A 20,166-nucleotide genomic window follows, 5' to 3' on the forward strand; every position below is an offset into this window, starting at 1 on the left:
CGTGTTCAATGTCCTTGAGTTGAGAGTTATTTAGCAAATCTCATACTGGTAATCATAGTTCAAGCAAGTCGCCGGCTATTGCCTTGTCCTAGCTCCTCCCTTCCTCACAACATGCAAACTTGCCATGTCGCTTCGATATGGCGTCTTCCCGAAATTAAAGGACAAGTCCACCTTCATATACATAAGGATTGAGAGAATGCAGCAATATTAGTAGGACATATCAGTGAAAGTTTGAGGAAAATTGGACAATCCGTTGAAAAGTTACGAATATTTTAAGTATCTGCGCAGTAACTGCTGGAAGAGAAGACTACTACAGTGTATGATGTCACATGCGTACAACTATATAAAGAAAATAAAAAGAGAATTTCACAAAACTTTACATTTTGAGTAAAGTGCACATTTCTTCGACTTGCTACTGACGTATGTTAAGGGTAATATTGTTCCCCCTGCCTTCTGAAAGAGAGAAGTCGAGTGTTCTTTTGTTACGCAAGAAAAATGGAAATATGTTGAATTTTCTTTATTCTTTCTTTATATCGTTGTACTCATGTGACATCACAAACTCTAGTAGTCTTTTCATCCAGCCGTGACTGAGCAGAAACTTCAAAAATTCATAACTTTTTAACGGATTGTCCGATTTTGCTCAAATTCTGACTGATGTGTTCTACTAATATTGCTGCATTCACTCAACCCACATGTCTATGAAGGTGAACTTGTCCTTTAAATAATCACTGCTTTACCGCTGCCACCATTGTTGGGACCGCCGAGTTGGTACCCAAAACAGTTAGAGTTAAACTCTGAAGGACGTACACAAGAAGAAACCAGGCAACCAGTCATTTCGATGGTTCATGTCTCAAAAGTAGTCTTTTATTCGAGCTCGCAAGATTACATGACTATGACACGCCAGTGCTCATTCCAAGACTGCCTTTTACTCCAGTCAGCGTCCCAAGATATACTCCTCAACCTCACTCTTAATTTCTTACAACATCAAAGCATCATTCATCACCTTCTTGTATACAATGACTGTATTCTACAGTGACCGTTACCAATGACCGTTTGTGGTCTGGTCTGGGGACAGGGAGTCTACTTGGGGGTGATAAACTCTAGGGGGCTCGTCCGTGGTAAGGGGAAAGGAAGAACCACAGATACAAACAATGTTCTCAGGTAATGTGTCCGCCCATAAGACTTGCCCTACCAACTTTCAAGTGGAGTCCCAATTTGCCTAACTCTGGGACCGTAACAATAGGTTTATTTATCGGTGCACGTCATCCACGAGATTATAAAGCTCTGGAGTCATACATGCAGTCAACAATTGAACAAGGCCCCCGAGCTCGACATTTATATCGCAAAATATGCCCACGACGAACTATAGACAGATAAGGAACACGAGTTCGACAGAAGGCAAAAATAAAATAAACAAAAACAAAATAAAACAAACAAAAATAAAAACATCAACAACAAACAAACACAAGAGCACGACCATACATTTCGTATGCGTTGCATCAGCGTGTCGTGCTCGTAGACCTTTTTTCATAATGTCGCACTCCTGAACATGTTTAAAAGGCCGTTGTGGAATATTGTGTATATTATATACAAGACACGAGTTCGACACCGACGAATCATACAGCCCACAAGTTTTGCGGTAAGCAAATGAGGTCTATGAGTCCAACACTTATCAGGCAAACACGGGTCACGAGTTCGACTCCATGGGAAACAAGGCCAATGTGGAATATGTCGTGTTTTCTAGCGTTTAAATTATGTCAATATTCTACCATTTCTCACTAATTCTCTAATGTCGATAATTATAAATAATAATGATACTGAATACTAGCATAATTTTTGCTACAGCTGTATAAGCGTTTGAATAATCTAATTTCATTAACATGTATATTATAAAGACGTGAATTACAATTTATTGATTGTTTTGTAATTCATTTATGAATAGCTGTTAAAAACAGTTGCAATATTATTATGCACGTTTTTTCACCATTTCTGGCTAACTGGCAAAGTATATATTCTGTACATTATAATTATAAACTACTTATAACATTACGGTAGATATTTGGTTATAATCTGAACCGTAGACTCATTTTGTAATGCTATTTGCATGTTGAATATTGTGTAATTGTCTGCTGTGGTGTGAACATTAGCTTTTCATTATTTGAATCATAGGTATAGCTACAATGGGCAGACAAAAATATACACTGTAAAATAAAATATTATTGGCCTAGATGTGACCGTGCACCCCAAAAATAACAAAAAGTCGCCTTACATGACTTTTTTTTAAGTTAAGGGCGACTCTGTATGTAATAGCAGACTCTTAATTTAATTCAAATGGACTCCCCCAACCTATCTAATGGGAAGAAAGCACACACTTTGGAAAGTGTGTAGGTTCACTGGGAAAGCTCTGCTAGCTGTGCATGCAACTTTGATGAATGGGACAAAAATAAAGAAGAGTTAAACCTCCATTATCTATGCAAGAACAAAGAAGGGATTTTTAGATTAACCTGTAATTGACATGCTTTATTAACACATACTCATGACTAACACAAACTTTAAAAGCAGTAGCTTCATCCTTTCAAAAGTTATTAGAGTTGAAAAAGAAGAATGTGATGTAAAGGACTTTGAAAAATGATAAAAGGCCTCTAAGACAAACTTAATCCCACTATTCTGGAAAAACAAAGCAAAGACGTCTTCTCGAAAAACTGCTAAAAACACCATTCCCCATGTGTTTTATGATCCCATACTTTGGACTTTTGTATAAGAATAATAAATTGCTCTTTCATTAAGATACGAAAAACTCAATTAACCAAGTTGACCGGTTTTATCTATAGTCCTCATGTTAAATCAGGACGTGTGACTTTTTGTTGGGTTTGTGATAATGGTCACATATAAATGAATGGTTTAGACATTTGGTTTTGATGTGAACTGTATAGACCCACTGTTAGACGTGAATGACATTGATAGATATCAAATATAGTTGTGGTATGTATGAACACTAACTTTTCATCAGTTGAATCATAGGTATACAGTATAGTTAAAAGTGTGCAGCAAACAAAATAGTTTGAATATTGAAGCCACTTTTTACCATTTTGCAGATTAGAAAAAGAAAATAAGTGCTTCAAAATAATACTAAAATGTGAGGAAGGATAGAAACAGCTAATGAAAAATTGTTAATGAGCATAATCAATGTTATTGTTAACGACAAAAAAAAAATGAACAATAGTTTTATTTAAATCGTTTCTAGAATAAACCGTCTATACGGTAATGGTTTATTCGTAACATTAACATTTTTTGTGGCCTTCTTGCAATTTTGTGATATAACTGAACTGAAATGTGCATCAAATTTGAGATCTCAAACTTTTTTTTTAATTATTGCTGTCATTAGTAAATATAGTGGTTTAAAGAAGTAACTTTGGATGTTATTATGGTAGATTACGCAGTGTACCGTATTATAGTGAGCTTAATAAAGTTTCCTCAAACAAAAAGGATAATTTTTCCTGTCTTATAAATGCTGTCATTTTATGTATGTTGGTTTGTTTGCTCCTATATGGGATGTAAGTCAGTTGCTCAAATTTCAGTTTTAATTGTCTTTTATGCCAAGCTTAAGGGTATCTTTGTGCGTAGAAATGTTATATCTATATGATTCTACATTTAAATTGTTGTTTCGAGTGTGTGAACGTTTAGCTGTCGTATTTGAAACATAGACCTACTATTCATACAAATTCATCATGTTTATTTCTTCAAGACAACAAACAACTGTAATAATATTACGTAGATTAAAGGGGGAATCCAGTGCAAATAATATAGATTAGCCTATAAGGACAGATTAAAGTATGACGAGTTCAACGGTGAAATTTTGATCGAAATCCGAAGAAAAATAAGGAAGTTATAGAATTTAGAAATTTTTAGTAATTACTGAGAAACAGTTCTAGAACGGTCGATCATAGGTATGGCAAAGTGAGCATGTCGTGAGACGGCCCAGAGAGAATTATGCTCAAATGTCAGGAAATTAGGCAACATCAAACAAGCAAAAGGAAAAAAAAGAACATTACTTCTATTTCTATTGTCTTTATAAAATAAATTGGCTGACAAGCAAAAGCAGAAAAAACAAAAAAAAAAATGTACGCTTACTAATATATTTTCGCCATTGAGTTTGGCTATAGAAGCAAAAATACATACAACGTACTGATCATTGATAAATAAACAAATAAAATGTAAGACGTTTTTTCGCTCTCTCTCTCTCAAATCTCCCAAAATTCTCTCTAAAGTCGCCTTCCAAGCGAAAAAATAAAACAAATGTGAAAGGTTTAGATAAAAGGCCAGAAGATGATGGAATATTGTGCTAAAAATGAGCTAGGTGTATGTTAGGAATTATGCCACATGCTTCAGTGATCAAATAGTACACTAGTACTTGTATTTCATGCTACAATTAAAGAACATGATTATGCTAACTCTGGTAACAAGATTCGCGGTGCAGCAAATAATGCTGTCCAAGGTCTGCATCCCTTTTTTCATCCCCTCCCCCTCCCCCGCCCCCTCCTTCGGCATGGAAAATTCCCAGGGGCCAGTTGTAAGTGGAGGGAGGGGGTGGGAGTGGAGGGGTGGGGGGTGGGGCAACTTTTTCCCGCCCCGGTACCCACGCTGCCTGGCGCAAAACGTGGACGTACGGATTCATGATGCATGCGTAGGCCTGCTGACTAACTGCGAGCATGCTTTTTAAATGTGGAGCATAGTAGCCGGCCGTGCAGGTGCCGCCGCCGCGCCCGTCGGGTTACACTAGTACCTATCGGTTGCATACCCTGGCCTCGCGCTCGAAAAAACAACTTGAAAATCCTCTGGCTGAACTCAGCTTTGACACCTCCACTGTCATGCGTTCGCTACCCGATGTCTAGATACCGGCGGAAGCCCGAACTACTATTCTACTGAAAGGTGAGAAGAAAATCTCTGTGTAGTTTCCATTGTACTTATATCTATAGTCTGATAAATCTGAGTTATTTATTGAGTAAAGAGAACAGCCGCCTGCTAGTGAGTGATTGTCTATGTGGAGTAGCCCGAGCCGAGGCGAGGCCCGCCCGACGAACACCGTCGCGTCACGTCATAGCCACTGTGCGGAGAGCCCAACAATAACATGTTCAGTTTATAATACAAGTTTTTATAATAACGTGTACATGCTCTCCGAGTAGTAATGCAGGGACAGTGTGAACGCACTTGCCAAAGATAATGTGATCTAGTAATTAGGCATACCATGAGGGAGTGGTTATATGACATGTAAATTCTGTGTACCTTTGTAGAAATTCTACGCATAACTGCAATCTAACCCCGGGCACGGGGCGCGGCGGGGCGGGCGCTGTGACCAAACAGCACCCGGTACGGGTTGGGAATCGAATGCCATGGTGCGGTAACTGCAATTCCAACGGTTAATTACCTAACAATGTATTTAGACACGTCTAACGTTATGCCTGGAGCGTGAAGTCTAGGGCTATGTCAGTATGTGATGCCAATATTAATGATTAATAATATCCTAAATAGGGATTATTTCCTATACTTTAATTTTGTATGGCCATCACGTGCCAGTATTATGAGTACCTGGTACGGTACCCAGCTAACAATACGAATAGGGTCTAGAAATGAATGGAACCATTACATTGGCATTGTGTTTTGTAAAATGGGGCGGTAGCCCTATACAGTACTTAGTATTTTAAGGAACTCTTATTGAGTCAGAGCTAGCTTAAAAACTTATTTTCTAGATCTACAGGTGTTTCCATTTTCTTTTGATTATTTTGTGTAACGTTAGAGTGGTCTGGATGTGGATGGGTTTCTAACCCTAATGACTCTAGGACCTCTAACAGGTTAGTCTATACCTTAGTCCTTACCGTAGTTTATGGGTAACAAGTTAGGCCTAATAAGTAAACTCGATCGGCCTAGCACTAGTAGCAGGTAAACTCGACCACTTGTAATGCACGCTGGGGGCCGAGTTTACCCACTAGAGGTTCTAGATAGTAGATAGGCTGAGTTTTCCCATTTTATAACTATGCCAGTGCAGTGGTACTGGTACATAGATTCTACACTCAGTTCTGCTGTAAAAGGTTTTTGAATGCTGGTATCTAGAACGCGAAGTCTGCTGTAAAACGACGAGTGTGTACATACATTTTGATTTTGCGAATTTCGCAATAGCCAACGCCCAAGATTCGCAAAATTAAAGTGCACCAGTTTTTGTCGACAATATAATTCATTGAATGTTTATTGTATAGAGGCATCTCGTGAAAATTTCATGCCTCGAAAAAGGCCGCCGGCTGCAATTTGCGAGGATTTCATGCCACAAAAATATCATGTTTTGTAGAATCTCTGTGATTGTATAATGAGTTTGGAATTTGTCTCCTCTGTAGGCAGCTGTGCATACTTGTGTGGTGTTTGTGGCAGAATTGTGCAGATCGTGGCTATTGATCATCCTTGACACATCTCGAGCTCAAGAACTCTGAAATGGCGACCCTGCAAGACGCCCTGCTGAGAACATGGAGCTACAGACGTCATGGGTCAATGACTGTTTCCCCCCTTCAGAGATTTGTGCAGTCTGCATTCAATCAAGCCGGATGTATGCACCAAAAGAACAAATCCCAGCCTTCGTTACTTCGCATGAAAACATTTGAGTGCAATTCTAGAGCTGCTAATCAATTGTCGTCACTCTCCAAGAAATTTCAGCTAGAATTACACTTTGACATTTTCAGCCCCACATCACTTCACAACTGTAGACGACATGCAACCAGTCTGCCAAGAGATAGATTATGTACCAAAGTGTTTGCTAAAGACAGCTGTTTGTTTGAGGTAACGGGACGTCAGACCTCAACTTTTGTCAGTCAGTGTCGGCTGTTTCAGACGTCAGCTGTATCGCATCGCAAGAGTAAGAGAAAAGACAGAAAGAGATCCACCTCAAACCATAATCTGTCAACAGACACTGAATATTCCGAGGAAAATGGGTATGGTGAAATGGAAGAGTTTGACGAAGAAGTGGATTCATCAGACCTTGCCTTTGATTATGCCAATAAGCTGACGGAAAGAGGTCATCGAACTATTGCAGGCCACAAGGTTCTCATCATACAACCTGTGCTTAAAGGATTGCAGACGTCATCACAACACTCATCAACTTTAGCACTACAGTTGGCAGAAGCTGTTTCTCTAGTACAGGTACATTACTATAGGTTGAAATTCTTTATCTTAACCCATTGATGACAGACTGATTTTGCTACAACAGGTATTGCACATAGACACCTGCCCGAGTAGACTCGGGACTGATCCTCAACGGGTTAAAGATTAAATTTACTTAAATGCACTGTGAATATGGATAGATTGAAACTATGGAGACTGGTCTTTCTCGTCAAGTCAAATTTGGAATGGCAGAGATTTGACCTTACTCAAGATAGAGGACCTCAATAAAAACTCTGTATATTTCATACATGTTAAGAATAAAAGCAGTTTAATGCAGCTTTAATGCATACTTGAAGCCCTAGTTAGAAATTACCATAAAAAAGCAATAGCCAAACCAATTTTGTCTAAAGGAAAGGAATCCTCATCAATGTGTTTGCCAAGAAAAGAATGAATATCAACCCGTTGAAGGCGAGTCCCGAGTATACTAAGTCAGGTGTCTATGGAAAATGTGTGTTGTAGCAAAATCAGTCCATCCTCACAGGTTAAAGAACCTGTACCTTTGAGAGCAGTTATTTAAAAAAATGTTCAAGATATCACCTTTGATGCATACGTGTAGGTCAGTTGTATCACAAAACATTCTACCATACAAACTTTTTGCAATAAAGCCTATATATGAAGATATCACTATTTTCTCAGTAAACCAGAACTGTAGATTGTGTTAATAGTCAATTTATTTTTTTTATTTTTTGGTATAACTATTAACATTTTGGAAATTTAACAAAGTACTTAACATGGATTATACTGGTTCAAATTTTAGCATTGGTTGTTTCTTTTCTTAATCCAATGAGGAGGGTTTGATTTTGCTATACAACATGCATTTCCCATCTAAGAAGGAAGCCTGAGTATACTCGGGACTCGTCCTCAATGGGTAAACTCACATTTTAGAATTACTTTGAAGCACTAATGCTGGTTTTTGTTTCATCTGCAAACAGTGGTAAATTATGCCTTTAAACATGGATTCATTGTCCATCTCAGACTCTCCCCAGCTGGTCAGTAGTGGACACCCAAAGAGCTCGCATGCGGTCAGCCACCAAGAGGGCTATGTTTGGCAAGGGAACCCTGCAGGACTTGACGGAAAAGATTCACTCAGATCAGGAGGTGTCTACCGTCTTCCTTGATGTGGATAGATTGAGTGGGCTTCAGAAGGGGTTCCTTGAGGAGGCGTGGGGAAGACCGGTCCTAGACAGGTGAGGGTATGAAAAGACTTACGGGCCCAAATCCACAAAGGTGGTACAAGTGAAACCATGGTTTAACCCTAAAAAGACTGGGGGGTCTAAAAGGCCCCCCCTCGACATTTCGCGCAATTACTCTGCAACACGCAATGCTCTCGCCGCGATGCTCTATGACTTTTTTCTTTCGAGTTTCCCGCTCATTTTGACACCAAATTTGTGACCCCCGGGGGTACGGTTCTGAAGTTACATAACTTTTTGTACATGCACGTGAGGCCGAAAATGGCTCAAAAATGTGATTTTGTGTACAAAGTCAATGCAAATTGAGTGTTTTCACATGGTTCATATAAATATGCTTATTTTTACTATCAATGGCTAAAATTAATTTGTTTTTGGAGTATTATGCTTCAAAAAGTGTCTGCCACAAATTTTGTGAAAAAAACAAAAACAAAAGGTCGAAAAAACAAAGAAATACATAAGAAATTCATGAAACAATAAAATAAATAAGAAATTAATTTTGATATCAAATTTTTTTTCAAGTACATCATTTGCTAAAAATGCCACAAAGAATAATTAGACCAAAAATGAGCACTTTTGGAGCTTTATTTACTGATTTAGGTCAAAGAGTCTGATTTCTCGCATAAATTAGCATAATTAATCGAAGACTATTTTGGAAAATTTAAATGTACGATCTTGTAGATTACATCGCACACTACCATTGTGCAAATTTCCGCGGCGATGGCGCGATCCACGGCTGAGATCTTAAGGGGGGGCCCTTTAGGCCCCCCCAGTCTTTCGAGCTACCAAAATAGCCCAGTCAATTTTAGGGTTAAACCCAGAGACTCCAACCCTCCTGTTTTCAACGGGAGATCTCCCGCCGAAATCCCTTTTTTGCAAAATCTCCCGTTCTCCCGCTTGAGATTTAATTTATCCCGCCCTGGCTCTGTGTCTCCCGCTTGAAATGATTTCTTACTTAATATCATTGTATGTTGAAAAATAGGCCTTAGATAGCACCAGAGAGCATCTGGAACCTTGACCAAGGTACTTCGCGCACATCAAGTTTGAGTCTCCCGTTTGCTAGGGGTTTCAGTCGGTAGAATCTTCCGAACGGTCTCATATTCAAGTAATGTACAGATTAATGCCCCGTCACTGACCAGGGACGCTAACCTGGAAACATTAAACTGCACATTACTTGAATATGAGACCGTTCGGAAGCAAATAATTTTCACACAACAGTAGATATATAATGTACTCTTAAATGAATCCCACAAGGATTGGAACAATCATCCCTCAGCATTCCCACTGATTCCCACTGATCAGTTACTAGCCATCCCGTTTAATAGTAATAATACATTTGGGAGGGGGCAGGTGGAACATATTGACTGCTTCAACTTGAGAACTGGTTTTTGAGTGATATACAGTACCTGAATAAACTTATAAATATGTATGTGTATCAGTTGCATAATAGTAAAGGGGGAAAAGTCTGTAAAAATTAGCTGAATAGGAATAAAAAAAAATATGAATGAAAAGCTAATAACTGCCTGTGCTCTCCATGGTTACTAGTATCCATGTTAACTCGAATGAATGATTTGGTGAAACCTTTATTCTTACATGTAGGTTTGAACTCGTCTTGGAAATCTTCAAAAGTCATGCATCATCAAGGGAGGCAAAGCTTCAGATTGCCCTGGCAGAGGTTCACTTTAGGAAGTGAGTCCCCCTTAAAGGGACTGTACAGTACTGGTTGAGGTAGGGATTCATGTTTTGAACATTCCTAAGTGAGATAATGAAAAGCCTCTTATGAAATATGAAAGAGCATGTAATTTCAAGAAGGATTCAACGTTTATTTGATGAAAATTGGTTTTCAAATGGCTGAGATATCCAAAAAAGTGCTAATAATAAAAGGCGACATGCCCCAACTTTATTAGTATCTCTTTGTTTCACCTTGTTTTTGGATATCTCAGCCATTTCAAAACCTATTTTCATCGAATAAACTTTTGATACCCCTTAGAACTGCATGCTCTTTGACATCTCATAGAGTGGTTTCTGAATATCTCACAAAACGTTAAAAAGCTAATCTTCACCTCGACCAGAACTGTACACACCCTTTAACAATCCAGACATAGGTCTACAGGAGAATTTATGTATTAAACACCTAAAATAGATCCTTGTCATTTGATTGATTTTTTGACATTCATCATTCGTCCCATTTTACTTCTATGTCATCATTCATGCAATTGCGGCTCCCAATCGAATTCACCGTGCTTTGTTGGATCCATGCGATTTGCTCCATTGCATGTACTGTATGGTGAGAGCCTGGCACACTACAGTGCACGTACGTAAAAAGCTTGTGTTTACAGTGTGCATGCAATCAAGCACCCTCTTGATCTTGGATCTCACACAGTCCTCTCTTGTTTTTTATCACACAGCAAACGACAAGGATCTATTTTCAGGAGTTACGTAAAACACGTACTGTGGAAGTTGAAATTTTCGCGGTGTTGAAATTTTTGCGCATTTCGCGCAACCGGAAACTAGCGCGAGAATAAAGCACGCGAATATTTTTGCTTGCCATATGTTCCTGTGGGTGATGTCTTGATTCCGCGGAATTAAAAACATGCAAAACTCTTCTAACCAGGCCAGGCGCGAAAAATTAGTTGCGCAAAAATATCCACTTTTACAGTAGATGTTTTTCACTGGTGCATTGAACAGAATATTTCATTCAGTGAAAGATGTAATATTCTGTCCATTGCCTTCAAAAACATTCATAATTTGTATAATAGACCAAGGATGTCTGCAGACATAGGAGTCACACAGTCTTAGTTATTCCCTTTGATCCCATGTTTGATGGTGGCTCTCAAAGATGATTTATGCCAAAATGGATGTGCCGAGCAGATAGGAAGATAACTGATTCATGTCCCATTGCATAATGACCAGCCACTCTTTAAAGGGGATGGCTAGTACATTGTAAACTGATCAGTGGGAATCAGTGGGAATGCTGGGGGATGATTGTTTCAATCCTTATGGGATTCATTTAAGAGTACATTATGTATCTACTGTTGTGTGAAAATTGTTTGCTTCAGAACAGTCTCAAAAGTATTGTGCAGTTTAATGCCCCGTCACTACACGTATGCTAACCTGGAAACATTAACGTGCACATTACTTGACTATGAGACCATTCTGAAGCAAATCATTTTCACACAAGAATTATACATAATGAACTCCTAAATGAATCCCATGAGGATTGGAACAATCGGCCCCCAGCATCCCCACTGATTCCCACTGATCAGTTACTAGCCATCCCTTTAAGGAAAGTGAATTACTTTTCAAGATCGTGTTAAGAATAAGTGATACAAACTGATAAAGAGACAAAGGTATGTGAATAGAACTTGTATAGATATGGATAAAATACATATTTAGTATTACTAAACTAGGCATGTTTTAGACACTAATTTGACATATTGTCAAATGAGGAATGTTCACGTGCATCATAATTTCACAAATTAAACATTTGTGAAATTAAAATGCATGCAAAAGTTCTTGCCTACATAATATGCATTGGACGCCTAAGACAATTCACAAAAATTTTATTTTGCGAGAAAAGGTCGTCGGTTGCATTTTGCGAAATGTTCACGTCGCAAATATATCATGTTTTACAGCAGTAATTATTATTAGATCGATGGAATTTGAAGCCAAGAAGAGATGACTGCTAAATTTTGTGCTCTTACTGTAGATCTCATCTTAGGCAAGCTGTGGAAGAGCTAGACCAGCAGGGCGGGGGACAGCAGTACATTGGAGGTGGAGGTGAGACATTGCTGGAGAAGCAGCAGAGACTGCTACGGGACAAAGAGGGCGCCCTGAGGAAGGCACTGGCAAAGCTGAAGCAGAAGCGTGGTTTGCTGAGAGCTGGTCGGGAGAAAAAGAACTTTCCTCACGTAGCAGTCGTCGGCTACACCAATGCAGGTAACGTGTGTCACAACTTAACTCTTTCTGTAATCTATGTAAGCCAAATTTTAGTGTGAGTTATGTAATGTCCACAAAGTAAACTCAAGCAAGGAAATTGTTTTACAGTCTTTTGTTTCAGCTTCTGTTGTCTGTGAGGTAACTTATATTATAGGGATAATATGTTCATAATTAGAAACAACTTCCGAACGACTGGTAATCAGTTCTGATGTGCTGAGCTTATCAGAATTTTAATAATTCAGCACAAGAACTGATCACCAGTCATTCAATTTCATCAAATTCTTCCATAGAGATGTTTTCATGGCTACTACAAACACTGATCAATTCAGTGCTTATTTACGTCGATGTAGGGCAATTTGTCAATCAGTTGCAATAATCACCAGTCGTTCTTAAGTCATTCGTAACTTTAAGAACAGCTTTATGAAACACCCCCCTGGTGCTAATTTCTACAGGTAAGACCTCCCTCATCAAGGCACTGACCGGTAGCTCCAAACTGGACCCTCAAGACCGGCTGTTTGCTACGCTGGACGTCACCTCACACGTCGGTCAGTTGACCAATAGGATGAGGGTCATATTTCTGGACACCGTGGGCTTCATCGCCAACCTTCCTCATGAGTTGATTGCGTCTTTCTCTGCCACACTGGAGGATGTCTTGCACGCAGTGAGTACAGAATTGTACAGGAAGGAGTGTGTCAGCATACTGTTTGAGTTAATATTTCTAATGTTTTATTTTTGCAAACTTTGCAAAGTGCCTTTGAATCCTCAAAGTGTGACCCGCTACAACAAAAGGATCCGAAAGTCAGGGAGGGGGATCTTCTGAAAATGACATGACACGCTTCCCGTACTCTTCCGCCTTAATTTCATATATAACATGCCTCATAAAAGTACTCGGTTGCAGAGATATTGATGATTTTATGAGATATGTTGAGTGGTCTGAGAAATCAGCATTTTGAGAAAACCGCCTTCAAAGTTTTTCCGTCTGATCAAGGGGAGGTAAGGCGGTTTTCACCTCTGGACAATAGAAGGTTCAGTTATAGTATTTTAGTTTATTATTCTATCTTAGTTATATTTTGAAAGGTAAAGGAATGATTACCTAGTACTAAACCATTGCAGTTGCAAAATTAACAACACATGAAATTGTCAGGCAAGTTGCAATTCTTGAAATACGTGTACATGCAAAAAAGTAAGCTCTTATTCAGTGTAGTGTGCGTGCACAGTGATAAACCTTGGTTTTAACTTTCAGTCAAAACTTACAATGTAACAACGTAGCCCCCTGTCACGCTCAAGTTAGGTTTTACTTTGTGTAAATCCCACTCTGTAGTTCTTTGTATGCAGTTCAGATGCATTTTAACTGTTCACAGTTTGATACACTCCAGATTTTCTTTTTTGTTTTGTTTTGTTTTGTTTTGTTTTTTTTGTGTGTGTTTTTTTCCATAGGTTCTATATTGTATTCAGACTTTTTTTTGGAAGTAATCTACACCCCTGTTTTTGGAAGACTGTTACCAGTACTCATTTACACCCCCTTTTCACCCCCCTCCTACCAGGATCTGATCCTGCTGGTGACTGACGTTAGTCACCCTGACTGGCCGTCCCAGAGACTGAATGTCCTGAATGTCCTCCATGACCTGGGTGTGGCTCAAAACTTACTGGACAATGTGGTGGAGGTCAGCAACAAGGTGGACTTGATACCAGCAGGGTTAGTCTCCATACCAGACTTTTCCATTCCGCTCCCCCCCCCCCCCCCCCCCAGCCCTTTCAGGGCAAAAAGATAAATTATTTTGAAATGTAAGCATAAAAACCTATTAATCTTGGTCCCATTTCATAAAAAGTTGATATGATGGGAACTCTTGCCTGAGTGGCAATTTGTCATGGTAATGACAAGAATCCAGCTTCCTGATTGGTTGTTGCTATTGGAAGTTGCCATTCCAGCGAAAGTTGCTATCCTGACATCTTTTATAAAATTGGGCTCTTGAAAAAAAAAAAAAAAAATTAGTTCAGAGGAATGAATGTAATCTCAATGACGAGGAGAATGTTGTGTCTAGACATTGCGAGTCTGATTACTCTCATATTATGTAACCTCCTACAGCTACATTTACATGCTATTGGTGTCACCATGTTTACTGTGCACTTGAGTGAAGGGCTACCGGGCATTCCTAAAGCATTCCTACGTAGATCTACATTCCCACCCTCGTTAGATGTCTGGGTATGTGTATTGGGTCACATGCTGCACAAAGCAGTTTACATTGAGCCCTGAAAGTGACCACATCTTTCCCCTGCACCTCCATGACTAAGTCAGCCACTGGCTTAATTTGTGCAGAATCCACTACAGTGCACTCCCATTATAACGAAATGCTCAGGACCGGCAGTTTTCCTTCCTTATAACTAAATTTTGTTATAACCGAACGAATACAATGTATAACGAAAACGAGGAAACCACGCATATATATCATATTCTGTTTGCTGAATACTCATTATACACTGGAAAGCTATGTGAAATGGGATAGGATTATTCTTATCGCAATATTAAACGCAAGTTCCCCTCAGAAACTGTGCGTGACACAAGGAGCGAACACACAGTGGTGTGAAGCATTCGCTCATGCAGAAACGCTATAAATGCTTGTTCCGCTGTGTATTTTCGAAAGCAATTCGCATTTCGTTATAATGGAGCACATTTCTTTTGTTTTTCTTTGTCAGTGGCGCTCAGAAAAGACTTCGTTATAACGAACATTTCGCTATTACCGTGTTCGTTGTAACAGGAGTGCACTGTATACAACACAAGGACTAATGATAGTAGGGAATAGTGGTAAGAACGACAAAAAACATTCAAAGTTGTAATGACGACTAATAATGGAAGTGAATAGTTTGGAATAGTGGTAAAAACATCGAAAAACATTAAAAGTCGCAATGAGATCCTGTTTTATCCTTCTCCTCCTTCAAGATCTGGTGAAGAACTGACCGAGGGCTCTCTCCCTGTGTCGGCCAGAGAAGGGACTGGAGTGACCTTTCTGAAGGAGGTCATAGAGCAGAGGTTACTGGACGTCACTGACCTGGTCAAGTGTGCAGTCAAGATCCCTCAAGCTGGTCTACATCTTGGGTAAGCTGTTTGTTGATATTAAAGTATGATACCTCTTGATACTCCCTGTTCACACAGGTCATTTAGACCGCTCCAGGAACACTCCTTAAGCCCACTAAATTCTGTATGAACAGACAATTCGGCCCTGAATCACTGTTAAGTTCTTCCTTACTACTGTACAAGCTGAAATTTTTGCGCACAGGTATTTTCGCGAATTGATACTTGGCGGACATTTTTGCATGTTGTTAATTTCGCGGTTCAAAGGCAATTTGCGAAATTCACGAAAATTTCAGCTCGTACAGTATGCCAGAAGTTACCATGCAAACAAAGAGAGATATGCCCCTGTCAGCCATTTTGTGTGCTGTCTGGGTGTGCAGTGCTTCAGTAAAGCAAGCCGCCCATGATTCAGCCATGACAGCGTTTAAAAATTCAACCGCCTGCTATACAACGTATGTATATAAACCTATGCCTTTGCGTGGGGTCAAATTTTGGCATGGGAACACTAACCTTGCCACTTTAGCTTTACAGTCGACTCCTATTACAACAAAGTCCTTATAACTGTGTCCTTTGTGGAGACAATATGAGCTCCCTCGAGGAGACGATATGAGCTCCTTCGTGGAGACTTGGTACATATATTATTTAATAATCTTGTCTATATTTCTCTAAGATTTATAATGTTTGTTTTATGTTAAGTGCTGTCTGGGGCAAATTATTTGTATAGGGCCCCATTTTTCTCTTCTTTCTTTCTATAAAACGACAACAACAACTTATGACTGGCAGTTCTCTTTCGTTACATGAAAATTTCATTATAAGTGAACAAATAAAAGAATGTAGAATGGATAATATTACAACCTGAAGTTTTACTCTTTTTTTTTAAAACTGAAATTTTGTTGTAACTGTGTTCATTGTAATGGGAGTGCACGATGTAGATATACTCGAAAGGGCATAAAGTTTGTGTTGAGGTGCTTCAGGAGCACTCCTGTGGTTGACTATGGGCTATTTGCAATCAAACCTTCATATTCCAACCCACCAACCTCTTTCTTGCCAGTCCATGTCTCTAGAATTTTTTGTTCATCTCCAAATCATCTCTCTAAAGTAAAATTTGCCACAGTCTCTAATTGTGACCCGCTACAACAAAATGGTCCTAAAGTCGCGCACGGTCGAAGCCGTGAAAATCGAGTTTGAAGTTAGAGCATCAAAATTGGTCAAAACTTACGATTTTCTGAATTTGACATATTATTAGAGTCTGACATGTCTTCTATCATCTGTCAAATTTTGAAGCAAAATGATGAAAGGAAAGACCAAAAAATAGCGTTTTTCTGGGCCATGTTTTTTTGGCGTTTCAACGAAGCAGAAACTGGTTCGAACATTTGGATTGAGCGCCACACATAGGCTCCGCCCCTAACAACGACCAGAGTAATCTCATTGGTCAGTTTGCTGCTTGCCTCTAACCGAAGCGTGAAGCTCGCACACTGCCCAGTCGACTGGTGCGTGCGGGCGGGTTGCGCAATGCCTAGCCGCTTCTCCTGACATCCTGGTCACTGATTGGTCGGTGAGGAGACCGCCGACGCTGTGTTTGAATGAGCATTTCGGGGGTTGCTAGGGCTTAACTTCTATTGTCCGGAGGTGAATACTGACTTGCGTGTCTCTTGATTGTGATTGCGTCGCAAGGAGAACTTTTAGGGCGCTTTTCTCGAAACAGTGATTTCCCAGACGTCTTGACATGCTCTCTTTAAACATCGATATCTCCGCAGCCGATTATTTTTATAAGACGTGTTATATATCAATTTAAAGCAGAAAGATTAGGGAATTGTGTCATGCAATTTTCAAATAATCGACCTCGCCCGACTTTAGGATCATTTTGTTGTAGCGGGTCACAATTTAACTACTTCACTGTACACTAGGTGAAACTCCATGTCAAGTTATCAAATAACATTCTGATTTTGTAAAAAGCTGTTATTTGAGTATACAGAAATTTTTTTAAATGAAAATGTTACAGACATTTTTGCGAGATGTTGTTTTCTGGAACATACTAAAGTATGGTGTGCAACCACAATCCTCAATCTTTTATCAAGATTTTTACTAATACTTTGCCTTTTCTGTATTTTGTAGTTGGTTGTACAAGGAGGCCACAGTTGAAGAAGTTTCACCAATAGAGGGTGATGCAGAACACCTTAGAGTTGACGCAGTCTTCAGCAAGTCGGCGTTTGCGAAGTTCTGCGCACAGTTTGGGGATTCCCGCATCACGTGAAACCTGCAGAAGACAGACTTTCTCCAGATGAACCTTCTGACAGGTGCCTGATCGCCGTGGCAACCAGTCTAATTGATTGATGTGATAGTAGAGGTACCAACTCCATATTGTTGCAATGCATATTGTTACTGAATTTTTATGACATCCTGCCTATGCATGGTGTCCATGCTGCAATTGTAGTTAGCTATTCGCAACGTCCATACACAGAGACTCCAACCCCAAGCACCTTCTGATCTGGAGATTCTCCCGGCCGAAACCCCTAGCAAACGGGAGACTCCAAGTTGATGTGTGCGAGGCGCGAAGTTCCTAGGGTTCTAGGTGTTCTCTGGTGCTATCTAAGGCTTATTTTTTCAACATACGATAGAAATAAGTAAGAAATCCTTTCCACCGGGAGACACAGAGCCAGGGCGGGAGAAATCAAATCTCAAACGGGAGAACGGAAGATTTTGCAAAAATGGGCTTTCAGCGGGAGATCTCCCGTCAAAAACGGGAGAGTTGGAGTCTCTGCTTACATCCAGGCTAACAGGCTGGAAACCGTGATGTGGTGGGATGCAGTCCAGCCATTCCTTGGATACATCCTCCATAGTGTACGACCCTGTCAACTTCTATGCTGCAGCAGATGCTCAAGGCACCACTGCTTTGTAGCCATCACTTTGTTATGTAGATACCGAGTAGGAGGGGAATACCCAGCAGTGGGTAGGCTGAACCGATTAGGGTTTATTTGACATTCCCCCATGATACGTCAATTGTGTAGAGCGTTATCACTGTTATCTGTGTAAGTACACAAAGCAGAAGAAACTCGCCAATGAACGTAGGCTTTGAATGTACTAGTACCTTTGTTGGCAGCTATGGAAGATAATTTTACTTGCAGTAACTTTGTCTGCCATACTATCAGGTCTTAACACTGTGATACAGCGACAAAGCTCATACAAGTATACACATGCAAACAGGACTAAATGAGAATGTCCAAAGCGTATAATGTTTAATATCATAATGTCACATGAAACACACAGTCTGTTGTCTGCCTGTAATATTGGAGAAAAGAACTGAAATAACGAATCAAATCAAATGGGCTTTGTCATTGGTATAGTTTTGTGATTGATTTGTGACGTTTTGATGAGAAAACTGTCACTTCCTTCCTCATCCGTTAGTTCATTCACTTTGTTGACTCCAGCTCTGTAACCATGCCTCCCATAATTATACACCGGGCATCATTATCTCTACCGACAGTATCTGTCAGCCTTGAGCAGTCGTCTCGGCATGGTGAATGACCATGATTGGCTATCAACCTGCCTAAGCCACTCCAATACACGAAAGGGGCTTGATCAATACTTGTGATAAAATGAGAAAGGCTATATATCGCGTGATTTACCACAAACTTACATTAAATATAATCAAATCTGTAAAGGCGTCCAACGAAATATCTGGGCTATGTCCATTGTGCTGATTGGTTGATACAATTGCAGTGCTTAGCTTATCTGTGAGTGTTTAATATCACTCTAGGTGAATCTTTTCGTCCTGTGAACATAGTTAATGAGGGCCTGCATAAACCTTGGGTTGGTACAGTAGTTCATGCAAACAACAGTAATATGGTAACATCTGTGGCATTCATTCTGCTATTACTTCTTTCCGTAGTATTCTTCGAACATCGCCCCCCTCAAAAAAATAAAAATAAAATAAAGTAAATAAAAACAAATAAATGAATGAAGTTTAGTTTCAAAATTTAGTGGGCACATTCTGTTTCCATGTAATTTTAATCTAAATAAATCATAATTTCAAGAAATATGTCGCATTCTTAACTTGAGCATTATAAAGACTGTTCTTTCCAATTTTGCAAAGAACATTGGAGGTTTTCATCAGTTTGTTTCTGTTGTTGTTGTATTCTTTATGAGTCGTGTCATCCACATGTGAACATTTGCACCTGTATCTGCATAATATCAATACTTCACATGAGATCAATTACTTAAAAAAGCAATAAATAAAATACTTTGTAATTATATTCATGCGCGGGGAGCAGTGTACTGTTGTATCCAGCAGAGCTGCCAAGTCTCCCTGATTCTGCCGGAGTCTCCCTGAAAATGTCAAAATCTGTTAGAGAATATTTAAATCTCCCTGATTTGATAATTAATTTTGCTCATTAAAGTGCATGTACGTGTAACACACAGATATCTCCATGATTGCTGTGTGGAATCTCCCTGATTTGGATGTGGGAATGTTGGCAGACCTATATATGGTTAGAAAAGAACATTCCCAGTGCATGATAATGACAAACTCTGGTCAGCCCGGCTGGTACACTGAGAAGGCTTCTCAGTTGCGCACCACTGACCTAGACCGCTCATTTATAAGTGTTACGTCTAGAAATATTCTCGGCTTGAAAAACTCTCACCTGTAACAAAACTTAAAATATGTGGTATGTAGTCATACCACATATTTCCCTGTTTTGAAGCCTGCCAGTCTATGAAGGGATATACTGAGTAGTAATTTTCCCCTGAAACTGGAGATCATTGCTCTGG

General features: G+C 39.6%; 1 protein-coding gene across 1 annotated transcript; it reads left to right on the plus strand.

Moving 5' to 3' along the window:
- The first annotated feature begins 6,827 nt into the window (after positions 1–6,827).
- LOC139736322 (putative GTP-binding protein 6) lies at positions 6,828–18,395 on the plus strand. Its single transcript, XM_071647049.1, has 8 exons — positions 6,828–7,182; positions 8,179–8,390; positions 9,990–10,079; positions 12,100–12,329; positions 12,782–12,990; positions 13,874–14,025; positions 15,268–15,423; positions 17,515–18,395. Exons 1-8 carry the CDS (start codon positions 6,985–6,987, stop codon positions 17,651–17,653), a joined length of 1,386 nt encoding a protein of 461 aa, XP_071503150.1. The 5' UTR covers positions 6,828–6,984; the 3' UTR covers positions 17,654–18,395.
- The last annotated feature ends 1,771 nt before the right edge of the window (positions 18,396–20,166 follow it).

This window comes from Diadema antillarum, unplaced genomic scaffold (genome assembly GCF_040938485.1).
Source record: "Diadema antillarum isolate AM-2024a unplaced genomic scaffold, OU_Dant_1.0 seq00000636_RagTag, whole genome shotgun sequence".
Taxonomy (NCBI): domain Eukaryota; kingdom Metazoa; phylum Echinodermata; class Echinoidea; order Diadematoida; family Diadematidae; genus Diadema; species Diadema antillarum.